Source organism: Zonotrichia albicollis, chromosome 3, assembly GCF_047830755.1.
Source record: "Zonotrichia albicollis isolate bZonAlb1 chromosome 3, bZonAlb1.hap1, whole genome shotgun sequence".
Taxonomy (NCBI): domain Eukaryota; kingdom Metazoa; phylum Chordata; class Aves; order Passeriformes; family Passerellidae; genus Zonotrichia; species Zonotrichia albicollis.
In genome coordinates this window covers 95,735,890-95,755,409 of record NC_133821.1, presented here as the reverse complement: position 1 = coordinate 95,755,409, position 19,520 = coordinate 95,735,890, and the positions used below count along the sequence as shown (strand labels likewise).

The window sequence follows — 19,520 nt, the reverse complement described above, 5'->3', positions numbered from 1 at the left end:
TCATCCACTGTTGGCAGAGGAAATATTCACATTTCTAATGCTGTATGAAGCCTTAAGTATGTGCTGACTATAGCCTTTGAGGCCAACTTTTTTCCCCTCATCCCCAGAAATCTAATCAGCTTTTCACTTATTCAGTCATATTGGAGCAAAAGAGATAAGATGGTCCTTGTCTTTGGGTTTGTTTGTTTAATCACAACAATGTGAAATGAATGTGCATTTGGGATTACATCCTATTTATCTAAATTAAATCAGTTTTTTTTCCTTTTTTGGTTTGCATAACTCAGGGGAGTGGATCACTGGATGAAAAAAACCAAGAACAACACCGTAGTTTTGCGTACAGCTGTTTCCTGTGTATATGAGAAGTAAAAAGAAATGAAGAATTAATTTAATTTATTCTAAATATAAATTAAGTGAAGGCCTGGAAAACACTTTATTAAAGAAAATAATTTATTTTCTTAAAAAAAATGAGATTTGTTTCTTTAAATATTACTATCTTAAGTAACAACAAGATAGATTATAAAAGATCCAAAATTAGTATCACCATATCTCCAACCCGGTTTACATAGGACCTAGACTTTTGAAAATACCATTCTCTATTTCAATTCCACTAGCAAAATGGGCAGCTTTATTATAGTTATAAATAAAATTATTAATTTTAATAATGTCATATATAACTTTTTAAACTATATAAATATGAAGGTTCAAAATTGAATCTTCAAATATTTCAAATATAGCCAGAAAATGAAAACTTTTTCAGCAGCTAAATCTTTAGCAGACATATTGCAGACAACTTTTTCTGTCTGCCTAAATGCAGGCAACATGAAAATGCAGCAGCAACCTGTAGTTCAACATTGTCTGAAGAAAAAATACTATGACTCTTCCCTAAAAATCATGATACAGATCATGATTTCACTTTATATAAAAGCCAGCAGAGTTCAAGAATAATGCCCATTGTGAATATACTCTAACTTGGTATCCTAAAGAAATTAAATGGTAGAATCTCACATATTAGCCCAGTGAGAAAGTAATTAAAAATATTTCTGTTCATACAGTCTCCAAATTCTGCAGGTTATTTTAAAAAATGTGTAGTGTAACTAACTTGCCTGTTTTTGTCCAAAAAAAAGTTCAGTATTTACAGACTATCCAATGGAGTAGGACAGCAGTACAATTCTGTGAAACTTGAAAAAATCTCTATAAAAATGGCAACTCAAATCACTTTGAGAGTAGTAACTAAAGTGTTAAAAATGTTTATTAATAATACTTGGATCAGGAGGAAGTTTCATGCCAGTCATTTTAATAATCATTATTCAAATGCTAGGAAGGAAGTTCATCCAGGCACACAAATGTATCGCGTCTGTTCATGAAAACCAAGGTGTTGGTGTACAAATAGGTCAAAGCAGAAAGATTGAAGATCTTGACCTTATATTTACATAATTTTTTTCATACATGACTGAATAAACTCAGCATTATCTCAATCACTTAAGGTAATAATTATGAATTATTATTATTATGTTTATAGCAGGAACCATAATCTATTTAAGCATTTCATGGTACATATACAGAATAATAAACCTTCTCACGTGAAGAAACAATTGTGATTTTTTTTTTTATAAATAGCAGGAAACCAAGAAATATTACATTAGGCAAAGTATATTTCATTATCTACTATTGTTTCCTTAAAAAGTCAGGATTATATGTTGTGAAATGTACTTGGCATCCTCAGACAACTTTTATTTTTTTACAATTGTTGGTCTAGTAAATACAACAGAAGTATAAAAAGTTAAGACTACAGGACTCTTAAAAGTCATTGCTAATAGTGGCAAAACTGTCAGCTCTCAGTGCAGATTACTAAATGTTAAGATTAGCAAAATGAAGATTAAGGAAATTCTCTGGAGTTATTAATATGCCTGTAATAGTTTTCCATGCGATACCAAGGGAAATGTTTATGTTCAGAGCCAGAACTACACAGATGGAACAACATCAATATTAAGACATATTGCCAAATTTAGGGTATTTTTTGAACTACCTACTCTCCAGATTCTTTATTTAAAGAAGAAAAACAATACTAAAACAAAAAGCCCCAACCAAACAATAAAACAGACCAAGAAAACAAAAAAAACCCAGACCAATTTCCCCCTAAACTCCAACACACTAGCATTAACCAGAGCACAAAAGGCAACAAAGCTAATAGCACCTGAAATACATGCATCTCTCTAACACTGACATATCTGCATAAAAAATACATTTTTTAATCAAGGAATATAGAGGTTTTTGTTGTTACTGTCAAGTATTTTTTATATTTCATATTTTTTTCAAGTTATACTGAATATTTTATGCATCTTGTGAGCAAATAAAATTAAACAGTATAATTTGGTTTTATTTCAGAACATTCAAAACTTCTTTTACTAAATAAAAATAGAATAAAAATAAATTAAATTAGTCTTCCACTATTAATAATTTTAAAAGTCCTCCTAAAAGTAATTGATATAAACTTCTGTAAGGGTAAACCTGTGACATATGCTAGCATTCTTGCAAGTGCTAGAAAATTTGCACAAACTTATTCTTTCTCAAAGGAAGACAAAATTATGTGGGCATCTGATCTCAAAATTGAAATCAAAGTAAAAAAAACCTTAATCTTCAGGTAATTGAATTTATTATCAGATAAAATATAATTGTGATAAATTTCTGAATCTTTTAACACTGGAATAATTCAGTATCTATGCATTGGCTGTACAAACTGTTTAACTTAACAGAACAAGTTTAGGAAAAAAATCCAATGTGAAATGTGAGATACATTAAGAAACAGATCTCCTCTAAGCTATCCTTTTGCATAGAATATTTATTTTACTAATTAAAAGACTCACTATTTAAAGTTTCCTACCACAAACCCAGCAAGTCTAACAACACCAACCAGTGTTCTTGTGCCAGTTACTGGCAAAAAATAATAGATGAACTCAATTCAAACTGTAGCTGCACACCACAGCCCAGAAGAGATCTGAGACATTGAGGAAGACTCTGAATTACCTGGAAGGAGTACTTTATAGAAAGAGTAAGACACTGCTGGAGTTGGGAAGGATATAAAAAACGCCTGGAAGAAAACCTTTCATTTGTATAAGCTTTGAGAAGAAAGAGTGGTCTACTGAAACCTTAGCTGCCACCAAAAGTACTTGTTTTCTGCTTTGATAATACAGAAAATTACATTTGATAATATTGTCCTTTCAAAACCTTCTGTGAATAAATACAAATGTTTAGAAAGAACAGAAATATCTGCTAGAGGCTTTATGGGGAACACTGCTCCTGAAACGTCTCATGACTACACCAGTGTGTGTCACAGAGTAGTTCAGAACACATGTGTCTATAACATGCCATCCTCACTTTAAATCTGAGCAAGAATATAGCAAAGAACAACCCTGCAATGTTTACCATGACAACATCATCTGTCAGCTGCAGATCACTTCCCCAAGTGTAGCTGTTGTTACCCGTCTGAAAACAAGCCATTGTTGCTCTTGCATTTCCAGAAGATGGACCTGCTTGAAGTAGCCATGCTAATGGCATTCTGCAACTTCAGTTTCCTCCCAATATAAAAAAACCCTGATGCTCTTCAAATACCTCACACTGACAGGAATGGTGTCTGGTACACTATCCGTAACAGAGCAAACCCATGATTTTTAAAATAGAACACACAAGTCCTTGCAGCTCATACAAGATACTTATTCTCAAACAGGGACCTCGGTTTTGTCTAACTCATTCTCTTTAGATTGGAGGCAAAGAAGGACATGTGACACATTTAACTGCAGAACCCCAAGTTCCCAGGCAAAACACTGAAATGAGGAATCTGTACTCTCATAATTTATATCTCCCTTTCATATCTGACATGTTTTCACCCTACAGAATAGCACGATACACACACACAGTTCCACGCCTGTGCAACGACGGGTATGCAGATAAATGCACCTCCTTGCCTCTCTGCACTGCAGCACTAACTGCTAAAGACTTGGCAAAGTGCCCCCAGCAAAGAGCTCTGTTTTACACAGTCATTTTTATGCCACTTAGATAATCCTGGACAAAACTGCTGGTTTTGAAAGGGGAGTGATGGGTAGAGAAAGGATGAACTGCAATGAGAGGTGAGACTACTGCTGACCAACATGACAATCAGAATTTGAGGCTTGCAAAATGCTTCCATTCTGTCACTCTTGTTACAGAAGGCCAAACATGATCAGAACACACCTAGCTGCCTGCAGGTCTTTCAGGAAATGGCATAAACAGCTTGCAAGGAACCCAGAAAACACAAGATGTGAAACATTGCCTTCCTCTCACCCAAGCCCAGGAGATTTCCCCACATCTACTATTTCTCAGATGAATCTCTGCTTAACACCTTGGAAATTAGCATAGGAGGACTGCACTGTGGCACATCTATCCTATAATTCTGCAAATTCACCTTGATATAGTTAAGTACACTTGGTGAACTTTTTTATCTTTTATCTGAAAAAGAGAAAGAAAAAAGAAACTTGGAGGCAAACAGTACCTAACTTTAACTGATACTCTCTGAATTTTCCTCTAATTTCAAAAATACCAACTACGAGGCACAGAGTAACTCAAATTTCTGAAGAAGTCTACAGAGCAAAGTCAGAAATCACACTTAGAACACTGAAAAATCTTGATCTTATTTCTTTCCTTCTCTTAGTGTACAATGGAACCAAAATTTATAGAACATTGCACAGGAAAATGATCTTTTTTAAGGGTGTTTTTTTTTTTTTTTTTGTTTTGGTTTATACAATAGAGATATGAAGTTTCTCTTAGAATGGCCTTCTACAAACTAAATTCAGTGGCCAGAACAATTGCTTCTTCATCACAAAATTAAGAATCAAACTTCTGTGAATAATCAGTGTTAGATAAGAATTTGTGCTTATCTGGCTATCTGGCAAGGGAAAATCTTCAGATTCTAAGTCTTGTCACTAATCTAAGGTGACAGTTATATCAATATTTTTTAAAGCTGAAGCAGAGAATTAATAATTAGCATTCCACTAATACTGTGTTTTAGAGGAGAGACAGATGATCCAGGAGACATTCACTCCTGGGAAAACTCATTTCTGTATAGCTAAAAACAGAATGTTATGTTCTTGAGGCCTGCTACTACAGTAATGCACACAGTTATATTTGAATGTGGGTTTTTAGTCATATGAATGTTTAAAAAAGTTATCCTTTTTTTTAATTCTCTTTTTACAAGGTCCATATATATTTATTAATATTTGCAAAGCTGAAGAGGTATGAAAGAGCAGTAATGAAAAGAAAGGAAAACTATTGTTATGAAGCAGGCACAGCATATAATAAAACAGAACTAATCCAATGCATAACTTTAAAGTTGGCCAGTTTTATCAGGAGAGAAATATCTCATGAAAGGCAAACAAACACCAATCTCATTTTTCCTTTTCATACATGTATCTGTATTATTACAAATTTATCAAATAAAGGGCAAAGAAAATTTAAAAATCAACAATTGACTGTTTATTAAAGGGATGCAGTCAAAACAAATTTCTAAAAGACTTATTTGTCAGTAGATAACAAAAGAGAAGGAGATAATTATTATTTAATTTACTGAGGTATTTCATTAGGTCCAAGATCTCAAAGCTTTCCACTTGCAGGCTTCATATCCTAATAACTTGTCCCTACCAAATTTATAAAACATTAGAAGCTGAAACTTTTTTATCAGCAAATATTCAAGAAATAAAACTGAATGTCTTTGTGAAAAGTGTAGAATCTATCATTTTACGTTTTAGTTGATACACTTTGCTCCATTACACTGACTATTTTGAACTCTATTCTCTAGAAAGACTCCAGGTGGTTGATTTCAAGCTAAGTCAATCTTTCAACATTTTCTTTATGAGACCACCAAAGTTAATAAATAATAAATAAATTAGAGATATTTCCTTCAATAATGGCATACTTTAAAAACCATATTCTCATTGCTTGAGCATTCATTTAAGTTAAATGTGTGTCTCATCTTGGTATTCAATTAGTCACTTGGAAAAAACCCTAACAAAACAAACCAACAAACACTGCCATGTGGGCATGTATTTGAACTAGAAAGGCTTCTGCTTAATTATCTTTGTTTCAGAAGCAGTATTTATTCATTACATCTGCTAAAATGTGTAAGCTTCTCTGTAAATGTAATATCTAATCTAAAATCTAAAAATGCTTTTCATTTTTCTTTTACATCCAATCTCTATGCTTTCCACACTCAAATTGATGTCCTTAAATGTCTCTTTACACTCACACTTACTGACAAGTTAGTTTGAAAAACACACAAAAGAACAATAAAAGTAAATATTTTAATTTTTGTTCTAATAGAATATTTGTCCTTTAAGGTATTTCCTGCCTAGAGCATGTGCTCAGCTTAATTCAAATAATGTTTTGTATCTAAAATAGGGTAGAATGTCTTTCATTGGTTTCCACCATTTATGGATATTTCCAATCTATTGTACATGAGTAATATTAAAGTGAAGTGTTCACCTCTAGCTGCTTTGAAAAATATTAATAGGAAAACACACTCACCTTCAGGCTCCCCACAGAGTGTACACTGTGACTCTGCAAAGAAAAAGAGAAAATTATAATTTCTTTCTTTTAAGTTGTTATAATTATATCCAAATATAACAAAACTCAGAGAACTCAAAGTTAGCACAAAAAAAAGCAATTCTATTTCCAGCACACATTTCTTAAAAGGTGCAAAATAATTTTAAAAAAATAAGGATTTTTGCTGGAAGAATTTTAAAATAGAACTATATAAATGTTTAGTTACATTTATATAACCATCACCTTCAGAGACTCCAGACTGCATTCATGTAGCAGGACTTTTTGCTTCCACAAGACTTTTTTGTATTTTGATATGTACAATACTGCAGTGACAAGAGTCACTCAAATAAAAAGTTTAAGTCTGCTAATATTTTACTATTGGAGGTAGCAAACATTAATAGTGACAGAGTTATATTCCTTTCTCATAAAAGTCTCCCAAGTCCTCCCAGGCAAGAGAAGTCAAACAGTCATTCAAATGTACATTTATACTCTGCAAAATACTCAAGTATAGAAACGAAGGAAATTAAAGTCTATCATAACATACAATCTCTAAATGTGCAGTTACTATTTTATATATATTTATATATATATATATATATGTATATATATATGCAGGCACACGCACACACGTGTGTGTATAAATTTAAATATAAAATCAGTATAAAAAGCAGTTTAACATGACTGGCAAACAAGGTCCACTACAAAAGCTTGCTGAAATTATAGCCACCTTGAATAACAAATAGAAGATTTGAATTTAGCTATGATCTTCACTCAAAGGCAAAAAATGTCCAAAAAAATGCAATATGAAACATGCAGTGAGCAGTTTGACCTCTATAGTGCCCCAGCAACACTGCCAGGTATTTAGAAGAAGTTTCTCCATACAGATAAGAAGCTGTCTCACAGTAATCCACCTTGTAATGGCATTTGACCCTACATCTTTCATGTATTTTAAACATGCTAATCACTGGGGGTTTACTATTGTTACAGACTGTGGCTTGCATGTGGGAAAGCAATGAAGAAAAATAAGTTTTTCCAGGCAGCTCTGTTGATGATAGATAGATCACAACTTTTAGAGCACCATAAAGTTGCCTGATAGAAAGGAATGAAATTTACAGCAGTTCAGCACCTTGAAACATGTAGCCAAAGTTTGTATTGACAGACTCATTAGTGTCCCCAGCAGAGGTGACAAACTAGAAACAGCACCCCAAGAGCAGGGTTGAGAAAATCTCCAGTGAAGAGCCCAAAAAGCCTGGTCACAGGTAAGTCAGGCCAGTTCCTTCCACTGCACATGAAAAATGCACTTGCCACAACATGAAGTGAGGCAGAAGAACCAGCTCAGAAGATCTTTTTTTCACATTTAATTCAAAGACTTTCTGAGGTTTTACTGAGATGGGCTGCCTGCCTGCATGTAGCTAGTTATCCTGATTGGTAAGGAAGAATATTCTGAGACTTGGTTTCTGAACTTCTGACTTTTTTTGATCCTTATGTTCTGCTAACAACTGCTGCACCATTTTTTTACAATCCAAAGAGTCTGCCTGACATATTTGGCACCTTCAAACACCATCTTCAAAAGGTCCCCACTCAACAGTACAAATTACTTTCTTCCCTCTTTTCTCCTCATAAACATAAATTAGTGTCAATATTACAAGTCTGCAGCAGGTTAGATAGTCTACCTGCAAAACAAGGCTGGCAGCTATGACTAGTGCCAGAAAGTTGTCAATAGTAGAAAGGTGTCAGCACTATCCCTGCCAGACTGCTGCTTTTTTGGATTTTTTCAGATGTTTTTAAGGTCCCATATCTGTGAGCAACCCAGGTGTCCCCCTATCCCAGCATGCCTGAGGAGACTTCATGGGGGGATTTTTTTTTATGCCTTCCAGCAGCTGGGAACCATTTCAAACCGACAGCAGCACATCTCTCTCTACTCCGGTAAGAAGCAGACTTTGTGGATGTGGATAATTCACCAGTAAGTTTCTATTTATTAATTTTTTGCCATAGTTTGCCACTGGGGTGGGGAGACTAGATACCCTTATTGTTGTGCTGGACACATACAGGTTGAGAGACAAATAAAAACACAAACCGCTTCTGGCAGGCATGTAAACAACACAACAAGGAGGTTGTACAGAGCCCTGCTTTCAACACAGCCTGTGTGAGAGAGACAGAAATAATTATCTCTCTACAGTCTGTTTAGATCTGTACATTCTATGGCTATTGTTGAGAGACTGCACACCCTCAGTTTCTAAAACCACAACACATAAAACATACACATGGCAGTCAATTATTTGTAAATTTACATTATATGGGAATACAGAAATCTGAAAATTTTGTTAAGAAACTATGATTTGACACTTATTTTAACTTCTTTTCTTTGTAATGAAGTTGCTGTATGTTGGTAGAAAAGATCTTTCTGGAAGATGGCTCAATACTAAATACCTGTATTAATTTAAATTTTTTCTAATTTTCATTTCACTTCTGGGAATAGATCTCAACAATGAAGGACATGACAATAGAATACCATTCCATCAGGTGAAATTACATTGTTTAGGCTTAGATCCATCTTACCCAAAGTTGAGTGTATCAGCATTAATTGAGTGTATCAGCAAAATCTAAACCGGTCTCAAAAATTAACCAAGGAGAGGAAAGAAACAGCCCCCTACTCTGCCTTAGAAACTTATGTAGCATGAAATCAAAATCAAGAAGTCACCTTTTTTAAAATTATCCATTTTTTCTTATTTGATGTTGTAAAAGGTCTTAGACTTCATAATAATATTCACTGCATCACCTCTGGAGATGAACTAGTTCAGCCTCCCACTGAGAGCAGAGAAGGGCTTTTGCCAATACAAGTTCAACTCTGCTGGGGCTTAAGAGTCAAGTCCTGAAAGCCACCAGGGATGGAGATTCCACAAACTCAATGAGCAGCCTGCACCAGTGCTGCATCAGCCTCCTTAAGCTGCATTTTAATTTCTTGGCCTGCATCTTGTGGTCATTCTTCTTTGTAATATCACTGAGCATTGCCCAAGTGACTTTTGCTCCATCCTCTGTAACTCCTTCATGTAGCTCACTGTGGATTGTCACCCCAACAAACTAAATAAGCCCATTTCATTCAACCACTCAGAGCAGAGGGCCCTCTGCTAGACTTCCTCCATTTTCTCCCTATGCTTGTGGAAGCAGGGAACCCCAGCCAGTGCACACAGTATTCCATGTGCCTCTCCAGCAGCAGAGGGAAGTTACAACCTTGACAATTTGCTAATCATACTCATGCTGACATAGCCCAGCACACACTTTACATGTTTGCAATGAGAATGCCATCTACTCACTCATGTGCAGCTTGGTATTCATGTTCAGTCAGAAAAAAAATAAACTAGTATATCAAGTCTTAATGAGTCCACTGATCCAAGTCTCCCAACTCTTACAGCCATGCTCATGTATGATAAATTGTGGCCTCAGACAAGTAACTTTTCTACACCCATGCTGGATAAAATGCTGAAGTGGATGAAATAGAAGCAGGAATGTGAACACATTTCAGACAAAGATATTTCTTAAGCCTCTCCCTTGCACAATTCCTAGAAATGGATTATGACTGTACATATCTGATCCACCCAAAGTATTATAATGATACTGTCACAGGAGGTATTCTTTCTTTGCTGTATGTTGCTAATTAATTGCACTTAACAAAGATGCTCCTCCTTGCAAACACTTACACATCTGAGTAACTTTTTGTCATAGCTCTCAATAGTCAAATGACTAATAGAGGTGACTGTTCAAAGATTTAAGACCCAATAAATCAATGAAACAAGGAAATCTGTATTTATATTATTAATCTCACTCTGTCATTTTGAAATTGTCTAGCCAACAGAAATAATGTTCCTAGATACAAGAACTTGCTGACAAAATAAGTCATAAGAAAGAATCTATGAAGAAACAAATTTGTCATAAAGACACAACATATTTTTCCCTCCAAATATTATGAAATGTATTTAATTTCTATAGTTTTTCTTGCCCAATCTCAATGATAAGAACAACTAAAAATAATAAAACCAGACATATAAATGCCAACATTATTTCTCATAGAAAAAAAAAAAGCTGAGTTCAACATACAGTTTTAAATTAGAGTGAAAATAAATTATTCTGCTAAACACATTAACACTTCATTATTTGTATAAATACTTTCCTTGTATGGCTGGTGCAAGTAGAATCAAATCTAATATAAAGAGGTAGAGTAAGAAAGCAAAATAAGGGCCAGGTGAAATATGCAAAATAGCCATTAAAAAACATGCAATTCAAAATATCTGTGCAGGCTATATAATGGAATAGGATTAAGACACCACATACCAGTAATATTTTTAATTAAAGAAAATACTGGATGATATTTAACATTACACTTTAGTGTACACTATGCACTTAACAGGGGTTTTCAAATTATGCAGTCCAATCTGGATGATTGTGACTAGGTTTTATGGAAGTGACAATATAGTGAGAAATAATGTGCAAAGGTGAGAAGCAGTACTGGGATAACTTGTCACCTCAGCACTACATTCAGAAAATACATGATGTCAGCACTTCTGACTACTCTTTGAATAATATACCACATATCCTGTTCTGTACCTCCTCTTCATTTTTTGTAACAGGACTTTCTGTCTCTCTTTTCATCTCATACTTCCAGATACCCTGCACTGCTCTTCCCTGCTGCCTATATAATTTTAAATTTCAATTAGAAAAATGCATATTATCTATTGCCTATATTTCTCTATTTGCTTTTGGTTTTTTGCCCACTAGATATATTTACTAACTGGCCAAAAAAAGCAAAATGCACTGTACAATTACTGAATATCACTGCCTATTTGAATGCAGACTTCCATGCATCAGAGAAAAACCATAAATTATTTTTGTTTCACAAAGAAACATGGAAATATGGTTTGTCTGACAAAAAAAAAGTCAGTTTGCCTTTCCCCCACTCACTTAGGCAAAATAATAATAAAAAAATAATAATTCATTTAAAATAGGAAATTTATCAGATAATTCTTTAGATTTTTGTTCTAAAGGCAAACAACTGTTTCATCATTTTCATCAGCACCCAATGTCATCAGTCTCTTTACATCATTTTACTGATGTTAATGAAATAGAACTGTACAGCACTTAAAGAGAAATAGATTAGCCATGATTATATTGAGATGTAGTGTGTCTGAAAAGCAAATTATAATTTAAGGCTCTGATGTGAAAACAATAATTTTAAGGAGTTTAATCCAATATTTGCATCTAAACATGGCTAAAATAGCACCAATAAATGCCCAAAGTATTATGAGCTATGTTTTCCATTCTCTCTCCTGTGTATTTTTTCTCCTACACCTTTTGCTTTATCTGTTTTAGCTCTTTTCTCCTGTTGGTATCTCATCATTACACAGTATCATCTGCAGAAACATCAGTGGGACAGACCTGCAGGATAAACTGTCTACCAAGATTATTCATCCACAATATCCTCTTTGTTCCACACTGATGCTAGAGCAAATCCCTTGGAGATGTTCTGCTCTGTGTTCAGTCACCCATTTAGGTGAGGCATTGAGAGACATCTACAAAAATCAAGTAACCTTTTCTTCTACAAAGCTCATTTTACCTACAGAATTTTTTCTAAAATGTGCTCTGAAGCCTCCAATGACAGGGAATAAAACCCTGCAAAAGGAGAACAAAATGTTTAATGCACTCAGGGGAAAAAATAATATCCAATTTATGCTCATTTCCTTAAGGTTATTTTTTTTCTCAATTCTAATTCCTCAGTTTTTTTCTCAGTCACAGTGTGTAATACTCATCTTTGCTGTGCTCCAGCTTAGCTTTATCCTAAAGCTGTAAGTGCCCCACACTGAATACACTTCATGACCAAAACTCTTCAACGGCCTTGCACAGCAAAATATTTACCCTCTGAAAAATCTCTTCTTTTTTTAAGAATGCTATTGGCCTAATTTAAGGCAGCGACTATTTTCTTGACTCAAATGATATACCACTCATCCTTTTGGACAGAAATTTGACTAGAGGTACCTGGATCAGTTGCCATCATAAGAATGAAATTAATTCAAAGATACTTTGTTGATGCACTTTTGCAGTACAAACCCTATCAAGGTAATCCATGTAAACCAAATCCAGGCACTTTTAAAAAGCTCTTGTTTGAAACTATGAAGTGGTAAGAATAATTGAAATGACACTAAACCAAAGCACTGTATCTCTTTTAGTATTATGAATGCTGACAAATGGCACAATAGGAAGAGAAAGCAGGTATTTTTGCACTTAGATATTGTTTTGGCCCATTTCTGTGAACTGGAAAATAAAAATAACTTAAAGAGTTAATTACTTAACTTAATAACTTAATAAAATTAATAACTTAATAAAAAGAATCAAAGGGAAAACACATTTTGTGTATTTAAAGGTAGACATATCTGTCCATCTTGAAACTTGTTTAATTTTTCTGTGGTTCTTTATTTTACTGAGAAAAATAAGTCACTTCATCATGCAGAACATGCTGAAAGACATAATCACAATTGTTTAGAGTGGTTGTGGATATATCAATAAATGTATTTCATTCCTTTGAAACCATTTCTACAAGTACTTCTTGCTGAGCCTAAGAGCCTCCTTCCCTGCCTTCCTCTCACTGCTGATCATTGAATGACCATTCTCAAGATGAGATTCCTCTGCATTTGCAATTTCAGCTTTCTTGAATACTTACTTTCAACTGTATTTATAGCTAAAGCCCTTTTACAGCCTAGGACTGGGCCTTGAGCTTAGGAAAAAAAATAGCTACTAAAGTTTTGGAGAATAGGAAAACTACAATAGGAAATAACCCAGCTGCCTGTGAGAGCCTAGCAGCTGAGCTATACTGGGAAAGACAGAGCAAGGCAAATGAGTAGTCCTGAGAAGGGAAGATACTGAAAGAACTTTAAATATAAACAGAGTACAGAATAGCCATTATTAAAATAGAGTGAGCCTAGAGCTGAAGAAAATCAACCAGCCTGGAAGCAAACTTTGTATATTTTTGAGCAAATGAACTGACATCCACCCAAATGCATAAAGCAACCACTAAGAGACCATTATTTCCCCCAGATAAAAATATAAGGTTCATGCTCAAAGCAATGCCAGAACCTATTCACAGTATTTGCACATCAGATCCTTCTCCATATGGAGTTTACACATTACACATGCATTAACCAAGCCAAAAGAGATCAGAAAATCAGATATTTTCACAGGAAAACAAAAACAACTGAAGCAATAAAAAGCAAAATATTAGCCACTCAAAAAATAAAAAAGGAGCTAATGTTTCTCTTGGTGATCTGGACACAAATGCTTTTCAGGGGAGCAGCCATAAACACAGTAATAAAAAGGATGTGCTTTAGCACACTTCTGATACACATTTCAAATGCACAGTATCCAAGTGGGGAGACCAAATATCTGAGTGTCCCAAACGAGTCCTATTGGAATATGATCCCGATATTACCAGGTAGAACCCACGTGATAGACTTATAAAGTGAAAATGCATTTGTATTTCTTCTCGGTTTTCCTCATTTTGTAGTGATGTTGAAGGTTAAAGTGAGTCATATTCCTCACAGCCAAGGTTAAGAAACTTGCCACCCCCTTATCACATTGTAGCATGATTTTGAAAAATACCATGGAGGGCAAGGGTGATGATCAAAGATTGTATGAGGGATGACCCATGAGAGTGCTGTGAAATACAAAACTGAAGGCAATCTGAACCTTGCTAGTTCCAAAAGCCCTCTGGAGCCAATGCAAGTGTCATTGGAGTTCAGTTCAGGGTCAATAGTACACTAGTGAAAAACTGCCCAGGCTATATATCATCATTCCTCTATTTTCTGTCTCTTTTTTTTCTCAGTCTTATTTCCTTTTGCTCATTTAAAGAGATTTCACCAACACTCTCAGAGCCTCATAAGAACAATTCAAAATGGTACAAATCCAAGCTGAGTATGATATAACAAAGAACCAAATAGGGAGATGGCAAAAAAATAGGATGGTATTGCAAAGGTACAGAGTATATCACACAATCTCATACTCTGGTTCTCTGAAGGTTAAATTGATTTTTTCACTCCTTTCTCTTTATTTACTCTCATATAGGAATCAGATTTTGAAAGCATCTAAATGAAGTGGGGATCTCACTTTAAAAACAAATTTAAGGATGTAATTTGAAATACAAAGGGTCTACAAAAATATGTAACAATTTTAAGGGGATGAGTCCATATCTGGGCAAGACTTGAATGACGTCCTTCCTATAAAGTCAGTCATGTATATCAAGTCAGAACAGTAGGGATTGGAAGAGATATTCTGAGGTTGTTAGAGTTTATCTCTCAAAGCAGAATACTGCCAAAGTAACCTCACGTTTCTCAAGGCATTGCCTGCTCAAGTTTTTGAAAATCCACCAGGAAGGAGAATTAACAGTCACTCTGGGCAGCTGTTCCACTGTTTGACTGCCCTCACAATGATGAGTTTATACCTCAGATCTAATTGAAATTTCCCTTGCTGCAACATCTCTGTGTTCCCTCCTGTCCTTACATTGTGCATGTCCATTAACAGTCTGGCTCCATCTGCCTGTAATGACCCATTAAGCAGCTGAGGACAGCAATTAGCTCTGTTCTCCTCTAGGCTTCCTCAGCCTCAGGCTGAACAAATTCAGGGCTCTTCAGTGTCTCCTTGGGCATCATCTGCTTCAGTACCCTGCCCAACTTGGTGGCCATCCTCTGGACATGGTCCAACTTGTCTGTGTTTCTTATACTGGAGTGGGTAAGGGCTAAACTGGGCCCTGCTCCAATTGCAGCATCTGAAGTGCCAAAAAGAGGGGAACAATCACTGCATTTAACCTGCTAGCTGTACTGATGCTGACCAGTGTGCAGTCAGCCTTCATCGCTTCAGATACACTTCTGAGGGCCTTACAAAAGTCCTACACTTCTAGGTGCTAATTCAAACTCAAAAGGACTTGAGTTTATATACTTGAGTGATATACAAATTTAGAGCTTCGACCTGATCCTGTCCCAAATATGCCATAGCCTCATATGTTAACTTGAGGATGTTTAGAGAATTTTGATGTGCCAGGCAGTGACTACCAAGTTACAGACCATAGCTCAAGGTCTGATCAGTTGTGTAAGACTTTTCCACTGTCCTGAGAAAGAATTCATTATGGGTTCCTTCTTAAATGAAGGCTGAAAGGAGCTAAGTTTACAAGAGCTCTGAGCTGAAACTGTTAGGATGTCTGCATTGAACAGTCTTTGAGATCTGATGACATTTCTAAATACATCTGCATATCTCAGCAGGAGCGCTTCAATACAGTACCTACCCTCTGTCAGAAACACTGTCTTCTGGAGAGCAAATACAGAAGAAGCACAAATTTAGTGTAAAGCACTAAAACTGATTTCAAGAAATTAAACCAAAATCTGTTTATGCTAAACATCATTTTCTGCCAAAAAAAAATAACCATTAATAAATCTAATCCAGAAAAATTCTTACGTCTCCATCCTAAACTCTCTCAGGGGAAAAAAGTCTATTGTGATCATGATTTAAAACACTTTCATCTCACTGGATACATAAATGTGACCTTTATCTTAACCATTACAAAGGCACAAAGAGTTCACTGTAGGACTCAGACCTAGGCTCAAAAAAATGAATTCTTAATTTTAGCTTTTACAATAGAAATTAAAGATTTATTTGGAGTTATAGAAACTTTCCAGTGAGCTAAACAGAAAAAAAATGCTTGCTGTCTTCTGTAAATAGCATCAACTTCAAGCTCCCAACTTTTCTCTGGTGAGGTATTCACCCACACTTGTATGAAGCCCCTATGCTGGAACAATGTAAACAAAACAGAACATCTGGAAACTCTTTATGCATGCACCTTTTCTATAGTGAACATTCCTCAAGAAATTTCATTAAAAAAAACCAACCCAAAATTCCAGTTCCAACTAAATGAACATTATTAATAACTAGATAAATCCTCTGACAAAAAATGTAGAATTGCAATAAAGAAATAGGATCTGAGGATGCAAAACATATTTTAAGCTACATTGAGATATAGAATTCAATGACTGAAGAATCTGATCTTTTTGTAGAAAAACTTATTAATTCAACTTTAAATAGCTAAAAGTGAAGTTGCAACAGCAGATTTAAAAACCACTATATCTTTTCAACTGTATGAGCCCCTTGCTTTCTTCAGTGCATCATGTACACAGCAAGTCGTACCTCTTTCAGCCAGCATTATCTTTTAGATTACTGCAGCAAGCTAGAATTCACTGCCAGTGATTTGACCTTCACTTCCTTTATGCCTTTGCAATGGTCTGGTGATTGCTTTAATAGCTAGCTACGAGGAAATCCAAATCTGCAGTATTAGAAGTCTATGTACAGAGCACAACCACTGAAAGGTCAAAATACAGATTGTTAACATGCACTATGCCATTGTTGTAACTACTAAGTATCACAGATCTATATATGTCATATAGAAACTTCAGAGAACCTGAAATGTAAACACACAAAACTGATTTGGGATGCATTTGTCTGATTTTAAAACAGCACCAAAAGTAGAATCTCAGCACAAGCCGTGCAAGTGTTTTAGACATTGTTATTGATATATTGAAACCCTCATAAAACTCTCAAGATTAAATTATTGTATAGTATACTCAGCTAATTGAGTACAAATCACTGACATTTCCATCACTGAAGCAAACTTCCAACAACCAGTCTAGCCTAAGGACAGGATACTACTAATAGTCCCATCTGAATGTTACTGCCTTTTGGAAAATAAACATTTTGTTGTGCTAAACATAAAATGGAGTTGCATAATTGCTCTTCACTTTTGAGAGAGACACAAAAGCAGAAGACCAGAAAATACACTAGTGCATATTAAATACCCAAAATTTCTCAGATAAGTTAACTGAGTTTAAAGTCATACCAGTTTCTCCCTATTCTTTAGAACTGCTTTTCTTTCCTTTCCAGATGCATTAAATAAAATATCTGCTGGCACTGACTCTTTCAATTTTAGGGTTGTGATAGCCACTGTTCTCTACTTCCTAACAAGATACTGGAAGCAAGTTTGCATATACAAATGAAAAATCAGAGTGATGGAGAACTTTCTCTTTATGATCCAGTGTTCAAAATCATGCAAAGAAACTCCCACCATCCTTGATCTGTTTTTCTGACAGAATATATAAAGAGAAAAAAATCGTTTCAATCATGAGAAATTTGTTGCTAATGCAGCCTTTTCTTTCAGATAAACATTCTAAACACTGCTGACTGACCCCTAAACAGTCATATGAGTGAGGTTATCTGCAGGACTGACCATGAATTTAGAAATTATAAACACACACATGTGATTACCAAATTTGATTACCTCCATCAAACTATTTGCAAGATGTAACTAAGGGGAAAATTCAAGAAAGTTTAAGGAGATTATTTTTAAGAAGATAATATTGAATTACTGGCCAGAGACAAGTAATGAAAAAGTTCTGATCCATATTTCATAGTCAGACTATAAATAATACAAAAGTTATTAATAAATAAATGTCACAAATGAGTAGTTTATAATACTAAAGAATTTAGCATTATGAATTCCCTTAATCACAGAAACACCCCTGAATTCCTAATGAACAGAAAACAGATATACACACATGTGAAATTAGATGTCATTCAGATTTAATACTTCATCCTTAAAAAACTCAAGAATGCTTTATCATAGCAATTTTTCAGTACTATTTATCTAAACTTAAAATATTTAAGTTTTTGCATGATATAATTAGACAATTGCTGTTTGACTTTAAAAACCATTGTACCTCAGGTGTGGTTGAAAAGCAGTAAATGTAACTTTGGCTAAGATGGAGTTTAAACACAAAAAAGTTTCCCTATATATATATAATTTTCCATTAATATTTTAGGCCCTTTAAAAACTATACAGACTTCATGAACTAATTGTATGATGTACTAGTAATGACATAATTCTATCAGTTAGACGTACAAATGCTTTTTCTTACTTGAAATTTTATAATATAAATTGTAAAGCTTAGCTTTAATATTTCCATAATAAGTTTGCAAAAAATTGTCCAATATCTAAACTACACAAAGGAATTGAAATGCTTTGAGAATATTCATAAAAGTTTTCAACACACATTTTTAATTTTTTGATGTTCTGAAGGCATACATTAATTTCTCTAGGATTGTAAATTGAGTTCCATCTTGTTCCATAGGATTAAAATAATTAATCAAATTATTTTTTACAACAATAAAATAAATTTTTGGATGGGAAATTACATGCTTTCACATAATTAATTACATGTGATGCAAAACCTACAAAAGCAAACACCTAAATATTTCCACTGATTTCAGCAGAACATTTATACATTTTTCTAAAAGGTGCCTGCTTTGAAATTAGCCCAGATTAGGATATCCTCAAAAAGAATATCTATTCCCTCCTCCTCTTTACCCAGTTTTTGGACATTTAAGAGGAATCTCTCTCTCTCTTTCTCTCTCTTCCCACTCCACTATGATTTTTTCATTATGGTAATACAATATGGTAATAAATAAAATTGTAAAAGGCTAATATTTAGAGGGGAATTTTAAATTATATTTAAAATGGGAGAGAAATCTCCTTGAAACAAAGCCTCAGGTAAAGGCCCAACTAGCATTGCCTCAAGTTGCAGGCACTGAATGCAATGCTTACAATTCCCATTCAACAGTTATTTCTTTTAGAAATAGCTTTTAAGCAGAAGAATGGAGATCAGTTGCATCTTACTATTGATAAAATAATCAGAAATATAAAATAGCCCTGAGGAAACTCGGGTGATTTTTAAAACTGTCCTTCAGCTTTCTTGTCCAGCTAACTAAAAGCCCAAATTCTGCTTTTAAAAAGACCTTTAAAAAGAATACTAGTATTGCTAATGCACAAGATCAAACACTGCAATAAACCTGTACTCTGTGGCTTCGTGTCC

At 34.6% G+C, this 19,520-nt stretch overlaps 1 protein-coding gene across 28 annotated transcripts in view; it reads right to left on the bottom strand.

Annotated features, from left to right (window-relative positions):
- Window positions 1–19,520, bottom strand: part of DLGAP2 (DLG associated protein 2) — a 454,967-nt gene that overhangs the window by 228,670 nt on the left and 206,777 nt on the right. For all 28 annotated transcript variants that reach the window (XM_014268518.3, XM_074538161.1, XM_026794791.2 and 25 more), the window contains one exon: window positions 6,553–6,585. In XM_014268518.3, the coding sequence (XP_014123993.2) occupies window positions 6,553–6,585 (33 nt within the window). The remainder of the gene's footprint in view (window positions 1–6,552; window positions 6,586–19,520) is intronic.